General features: G+C 58.3%; 2 protein-coding genes across 4 annotated transcripts; both read left to right on the top strand.

Moving 5' to 3' along the window:
• Positions 1-161: 161 nt before the first annotated feature.
• Positions 162-3,738, top strand: PRRT2 (proline rich transmembrane protein 2). 3 transcript variants are annotated; one of them, XM_006201286.4, is made up of 4 exons: positions 162-292; positions 978-1,945; positions 2,335-2,467; positions 2,644-3,738. In XM_006201286.4, exons 2-4 carry the CDS (start codon positions 1,043-1,045, stop codon positions 2,652-2,654), a joined length of 1,047 nt encoding a protein of 348 aa, XP_006201348.2. In that variant the 5' UTR covers positions 162-292; positions 978-1,042; the 3' UTR covers positions 2,655-3,738. The 3 variants fall into 3 exon arrangements, with proteins under 3 accessions (XP_006201348.2, XP_072799028.1, XP_072799026.1); XM_072942927.1 differs by lacking the exon at positions 2,644-3,738 and having other exon boundaries at positions 2,335-2,637; XM_072942925.1 differs by lacking the exon at positions 2,644-3,738 and having other exon boundaries at positions 978-2,466.
• A 103-nt stretch (positions 3,739-3,841) lies between these two features.
• Positions 3,842-6,807, top strand: PAGR1 (PAXIP1 associated glutamate rich protein 1). The gene is made up of 3 exons (XM_006201285.3): positions 3,842-5,023; positions 5,231-5,313; positions 6,357-6,807. Exons 1-3 carry the CDS (start codon positions 4,542-4,544, stop codon positions 6,554-6,556), a joined length of 765 nt encoding a protein of 254 aa, XP_006201347.1. The 5' UTR covers positions 3,842-4,541; the 3' UTR covers positions 6,557-6,807.
• Positions 6,808-6,894: the final 87 nt, after the last annotated feature.

Genomic DNA, 6,894 nt, shown 5'->3' with positions numbered 1-6,894 from the left:
GGGAGCGGGCGCGAGTGGTCCCCCGGTCGGTTGCCCAGGTAACGCGGGGCTTGGCGCGCGTGGCTCCCTCGGGCTGGCCGGGAGGGGCAGGAGGCGTGCAAGGGGCGGGGGCGGTGCGCGGCGGCAGCGAAGCGTAGGGGAGGGGACCTGAGAGCAGGAGAGGAGGGGACGAGCAGAGGGGCCACCTCCCTCCCTCGCTCGCTCGCTGACTTGCTCCCTCCCAGGCTGCGGCTGCTGCAACGGCGGTGGCGGTGGCGGCAGCAGCGGGAGCAGTCTGGAGGCCGGCGTCGAGGTGAGACGGGGATGCACTGAGGCTGCGGGTAGGAGTGGATGGACAGACGGCGGACGCCGAGAGGGCTGCACTGGAATGCGGGTTCCTGGCGGACTGGCTGACGGTGCTGGGTGCGCCACGCCAATGGGTGGAGGCAGCGCCGGTCCCCTGGGGGCGAGGGAATCCCTGGGAGAGGGGCTGGTAAGGGGCTCAGAGGAGATGACCAGGTTCCCCAGGGAGGGGCGGAGGGTGTCTGCGCCCCAACCGCGCAGCAAGAAAACCGCACCGGCTGGACGCCCAGGGGAGAGCGGAGGATACAGAAGGATTGGAATGCGAGTATCAGATCCTCTGTCCAGTCTGCCTGTGGGAGTGTATGGGTCTCTGAACAGCTTGTTGATTTGGGGGTGCTGTGGCATCTGCTAGGATCTGAGAGTCTGGATCTTATTGGGTGGACCCAGGAAGAGACCATGGGGAAGGTCCTGTTTACAAAAGGATTAATCTTCCCAGGGCTCTTCAACCAGGAGACTGAGCAGAGCACTCCTCCCCAGAGATGTCCCACCCCAAGGCAAAGGAAACCCCAACTTTTTTTCCTTTCTCCAGAGGCAGCCCAAGGCTGGCCCTGAGACAGGAGCATCGCCCCCTTGGGCTGCAGTGCTGACAGCCACCTCTTCTCTTCTCACACCGAGCCTGTTTCCTCCTCTTCCAGGATTTGCTGCTGTCTCTGCTGCTCCATCCTTCCCACAGAGGCCCTCTCCCCTCTCTTATCTCAAGATGGCAGCCAGCAGCTCTGAGGTCTCTGAGATGAAGAGGGTAGAGGAGAGTCCCCAGACCCAGGAAGAAGGGCCTGGCCATTCTGAAGCTGGAACTGGCCCTCCCCAGGTCCCAGCTGGGGTCCCAGTTGAGCCAGAGACCCTGCAGCCAGGCTCAGACATCACTGGGGACCCTGTGGACTCAGCGCCCAAGGCTGGGCTGGCTCCAGAAACCACACAGACCCCAACCGAGGCCCCAGAAACAGCCCAGGCCAGAGACCTAAGCTCAAGCCCAGGAGGGGAGTCAAAGGCCAACTTCAGTCCTGAAGAAGCATGCCAAGAGCTAGCATCCAAACCAGATGTGAGCAAAGAGGCCACTGCAGAGCAGGGGTCCAACCTGGAGTCTGCAGCCTCACTTGAGCCAGCCTCAGAGCCTGCTCCCCAGCTGGACACCCAATCAGACCCTCAGCCAGACCCCCAACCAGCTTCCCAGCCCACCCCCAGCCCAGCTGTTCAATCAGAGCCCCCTTCCCAGGAGGACCCCACCCCTGAGGTCCTGACTGAGAATGTGGGGGAAAAGCAGGAGAATGGGGCAGTGATCCCCCTGCAGGCTGGTGATGGAGAAGAGGGTCCAGCCCCCCAGCCTCATTCACCACCCTCAACAAAAACCCCCCCAGCCAATGGGGCTCCTCCCCGAGTGCTGCAGCAGCTGGTTGAGGAGGACAGACTAGGAAGGGCTCACAGTGGGCATCCAGGATCACCCCGAGGTAGCCTGAGCCGCCACCCTAGTTCCCAGCTGGCAGGTTCTGGGGTGGAGGGGGGTGAAGGCACCCAGAAACCTCGGGACTACATCATCCTCGCCATCCTGTCCTGCTTCTGCCCCATGTGGCCTGTCAACATCGTGGCCTTCGCTTATGCCGTCATGGTGAGCCCCACGGGACCCTGGCCCAGGCCTGCTGTGGCTCCCAGCTTCCTGCCAGTGCTGGGACAGAACCCCAGGAGCAACCTTGCCTTCCCTCCCCTCTCTGCATGGACCTCACTTCCCAATTACAGGACCTGTGCTTGCCTCTCCCCAGGACTTCACCTTCTGAGCCATGGTTGCCCTACCCCTTCAGGTGGGAGGGATGTGGAGCCAGTTCACACAGCCTTACTGACCTGTACCCTCCTCCCACTGCCTCTCCAACCCTCCTTCCCCCCATCACCACTGTCCACCGGCTGGCCTATCTCCTCTGGATGACTCTTTCACCTGGGCCCTGCTGGGCTGGCTTCTCCTGACCTGGGCCATGGTGCCCCCACACCTCACCCTAACCCCAGTCCCGGAACAGCCTGCAGCAGGGGGACGTGGATGGGGCCCAGCGTCTGGGCCGCGTGGCCAAGCTCTTAAGCATCGTGGCGCTGGTAGGGGGGGTCCTCATCATCATCGCCTCCTGCGTCATCAACTTAGGCGGTGAGTGGGGGTCTGGGACAGGCCGGGAGGAATGGAAGGGTCGGCAAGGGCAGTTTTACTAACCCCTGCCCCTGCTCTCTGCTCTCTCCTTTCTATCCTCCCTACTTCTCCTTTGTCTTTCCTTGTCTCCCTCTCCCCGCCCCCCGACCCCTGTCCCTCCCTCTCCTCTCCCACAGTGTATAAGTGAAGGGCTCTGCCCTGCATTCCAAGACTTTTCTTCCTGTTGGGAGCTGCCTTGGGCCCATCCTCCCCTGGGAGGAGCCCAATCCATGGTCCAGGCCCGCACCCATAGGGACCAAGGGAGCCTGAGCGGCCTTGTTTACAGCTTCTTTCCTGCTCCTGCATCCTGCCAGGCTCCTCTGCCAACCGTAGGCCTCTCTTCTTGCACTGTTTCCAACCTCCCTGCACTTCTGCCTGCATCCCCTCCAGCCTCTTGGCTTCCCTATCCCTGCACTTCTGGAAACCTCCTTGCACTTCTGGAAACCTCCCTGCACTTCTGGAAACCTCCTGGAACATCTCCCAAATTCTCTTTGCTCTCAGCCTCCTTGCATCTCTCCCGGCCTTCCTGCACTTCTTATAGCCTCCCGAACTTCCTGCACCTCAACCCTGGTCTCCTCTTCCCAACTTTCATGGTCTTCGCATCCTCCTCCATTCCTTTTTCCCTTCTCTCCTTGTTCATCTCCCCTTCCCTCACCACACCCTCCTTCCCCTTCCTCTCCCTGCCTCCTCATCTCCCCTCAGCATCCTCTCCTCCACCCTCCTCCACCGTTTATTCTGCAAAAACTCCAGCACTTAGATCAGGCTGGGGGAGGGGAGTGGTGCCAGGAGAGGGCTCCCTAGCCCGGGGCTCCGACTGTTTTCTGCTGGGACCACCCAGGTCCAGACGTCCCCAGGGCGCCTCGGGGTCGTAGAGCTGGCAGGCCAGGCCTCGTTTGGCTACTTGTGCAGGTGTGCCGAGCGTTGTGCCGAAAACGCACCTGGTAGAAGGGAGGGGCGCGGTTGTTGACCCTCCCCGGCCAGCCTGAGTTTTCTGCCCTACCTGGGCTTTTTAACCCAGTCAGCGAGTTTCTTAAAAGCGTTGGGGCTGGGGTCACTCACGTGCTTTGTTAACGAAAGAACCTCCCAAATAGGACCAAAGCTCCCAGCTGAAGGGAGCGAGGTAGAGGCGGAGAGCTCTGTAATTATTTTCTTAGAGGACCAGCGAGGTTTGTTGCACGCAACAGTCTGCTGGGGAGGCGGGGACCGAGCTACAACACGGTTCGGAGTTGGCGGGTTTTTTTTTTTTTTCCTAAAATAAACTGTAGGGAAAAAAACCTAACAGTCTTTAAAAAAAAGATTCATCAAACTAATTCTCCCTTTTTGTATGCCGGATGCTGCATGAGTCTGAAACACCAATAAACGGAGACTGCATGAGACTCGCCTCCAGCCTCAGTTGGTCCTTACGTACGTGCGTGCGCCCGCCCGGGAAGCCCGCGTACTGCCTCTTTTCCGGCAGAACCTACTAGGTGGTTTGCGCATGCGCCGCCCCTGTGGCCATCTTTACTGTGGCCGAAGCCTATCATTCCCGAGCCCCTACCTGCGCATGTGCAAGCCTTTCCTTGCCTTCCTCTTCCAAGTAGCTTAGACTAAAGCGGAGCCTCCCGCGCCATCTCTGTGCGCCTGCGTACTGTGACCCTGCGCAGCCCGGGAGGCGGGTCTTAGCTCCAGGTGCGTACGGCAGCTGGGGAGGCGGAACTTCGAGGTGTGGGGAGAGAGTCCCGTATCTAGCTGTAAAGAGGGGCGGTGTGAAGGCGAGAAGATCGGGTCCGCCGCTCTCCGGCCCAGAAAGTGGTTTCTGCCGGTCGCTGGGAACATCTGCGTACTCGATCTCGACCCGTGGGGCGGGGTCCTTGGAGGGGACTGAACGCCCCCTCCTGGGAACGGTCGGTCTGGTCGCAGAGACTGCTGTTGGAGCTTGATTGGTTAGAGAGACAGTCCCTAAACCCCTGGGGCGTCCACCCTTCGGGGGGCGGGGGACCCCCGGCTTAGTATTCTCGCATCTTCTATCGTGGCAAGGCCCCTTCCCTAGTAGCATATGTCCCTTGTCCGGGGTCATGGAGACATTGCAGCCACCACGGCGGCGCCTCTGTCTGAAGAAGGGGAAGTGACCTCCGGCCTCCAGGCTCTGGCCGTGGAGGATGCCGGAGGCCCCTCTGCTTCGGCCGATAAAGCCGAGGAAGAGGGGGAAGGAGGTCGGGAGGAGGCTGAGCATGAGGGGTCCGGGGCCGAGGAGGTGCCGGGAGAAGCCCCCAGCACTGAGGGGGAAGAGCATACCAAGGGAGAATCCGAGGACTGGTGCGTGCCCTGCAGCGATGAGGAGGTGGAGCTGCCCGCGGATGGGCAGTCCTGGATGCCACCCCCCTCCGAAATCCAACGGCTCTATGAACTACTGGCTATTCACGGTACCCTGGAGCTTCAGGCTGAGATTCTGCCCCGCCGGCCCCCTACGCCTGAGGCCCAGAGTGAAGAGGAGAGATCGGATGAGGAGCCAGAGGCCAAAGAGGAGGAAGAGGAAAAGTGAGGGCATGCCCTTACACCTTGTCCTTGGGGCTGCTCCCCTAATGCCGGGAGGAAATAGGGAGGGGAGGTGGGACTCAGGAGCATGAAAAGTTGGGAGAGGGAAGAGAGCCAGAGAGGAAGAGCCAGCCAGTCTGGGGAGAAGAACAAGTGTGGGTGTTTAGGGGGCCCAACCCTCACCCTTCACTCTCTCTCTACCTGTCCCAGACCACATATGCCCACAGAATTCGACTTTGATGATGAGCCAATGACACCAAAGGACTCCCTAATTGACCGGAGACGCACCCCAGGTACAGACAAGAGGGGAGAGTTGGGGGGAGGTGAAGGGCCTCTGCTCCCACTTACCCTAAAAGAGGCCCTTGCTTGGTGCCTTGGTTGCTACACAACTTGTAGCTTCAGGAGAGAGCATGCACCCAGTGGTGCCATCCTTCCAGCTTAGATGGTACCCTATCTTCCTTTAAAAGACTATCATAGATAATTCTATCCTGCTTCCCATCCCTTTGATCTCAGTCCCCTCGGAAGTCCAAGTCTTCCTGATCATTCATTATTATCTAGATCCACATTGCTATACTACTGTGTGCATCTCCTAATCTGACCCAGTTTTCAATCCCATGCGCCTTCCAAGAATTTACCCTTGGAGCCATTCTTGATTTCTCTTTCTTTTAACCCGACATTTAAGCCAGCAGCAAGTCTTGTTAGCTCTACCTCCACATTTCCAAGTTCAACTGCTGCTCTCCACTTTTACCACACCCTCAACCAAGCCACCATCTCTCTTGCCTGGATAGTTGTGGTAGCTCCTAACCAGTCTTCCTCCCTCTTTTCAGCAACCAGAATGGTTTGTTTAAAACATGAAATGTGTCACTTTGTTTAAAATTCTCCAAAGGATTCCTTTGCTGGGGGAAGAGCATGTCAAAAGAGTATCCAAGCCTCCCACCCCCACCACGGCAGCCAAGTCTTCCAAAGGCACTTCCATTTAAACTAAGAGATCCAAACCCCTTATTATGGCCTCGAAGCCATTTCTTTGGGCTCATCTTTCCTGTCTCTCCCAGCTCTATATTTTTCATTGAACAGACCTCCTTGTTCCTGCCCTAGGGCTTTTGCACTTGCTCGTCCCCTGCCTAGGACGCTCTGCCTTGGTCTTCATGTTACTGGCCCCTTTTCATAATTCAAACCTTCACTGCCTGCCCCATCTGAAGACCCAACCCTAAACCTCAGAACTTCCTTGACAGGCCTGGAAATCTGAATGTTTAACAAGCTCCTCAAGTAAGATCCAAGCAGATCTGGTGCATGTGGCCTCACTCCCTTCCACATCTCTCACCTTCCCCTTCTCCAGGAAGCTCAGCTAGGAGCCAGAAACGGGAGGCCCGCCTGGACAAGGTCCTCTCAGACATGAAGCGACACAAGAAGCTGGAGGAGCAGATCCTTCGTACTGGCAGGGACCTCTTCAGCCTGGACTCGGAGGACGCCAGCCCTGCCAGCCCCCCACTCCGGTCCTCAGGAAGTAGTCTCTTCCCTCGGCAGCGGAAGTACTGAGCACTGCTGCCTTCAGGGTGCAGAGTCTTTACCTGCTGGGGCCTTGGCCCTCCTTCCCTAACCCAGGGCGCTGGGAAACTTGGGAAGAGGAGAGACACTCCAAGCTCCCAGCCCAGCACCTGGCCCGAGAGAGGACATACGTGTGTGTGTTTCTGTTTTCTATTGAACATCAGCTTGGAGACCTGGGCTGAATTGTCTGAATTTAAAATAAAAAAAATACCAAGTTATCCTCTCTTAGAGGAGGAGCTGCAGCTGGAGCCTAAATAGTTGTGGCAAGGCAGAATTGTACTCACCTAGATTGGGAAATTAAAGCCAGATGGGGTAGACGTGAACTCAGT

Source organism: Vicugna pacos, chromosome 18 (genome assembly GCF_048564905.1).
Source record: "Vicugna pacos chromosome 18, VicPac4, whole genome shotgun sequence".
NCBI lineage: Eukaryota > Metazoa > Chordata > Mammalia > Artiodactyla > Camelidae > Vicugna > Vicugna pacos.
The sequence above is the reverse complement of the archived record's forward strand: the minus strand, read 5'-3'. Positions and strand labels throughout refer to the sequence as shown.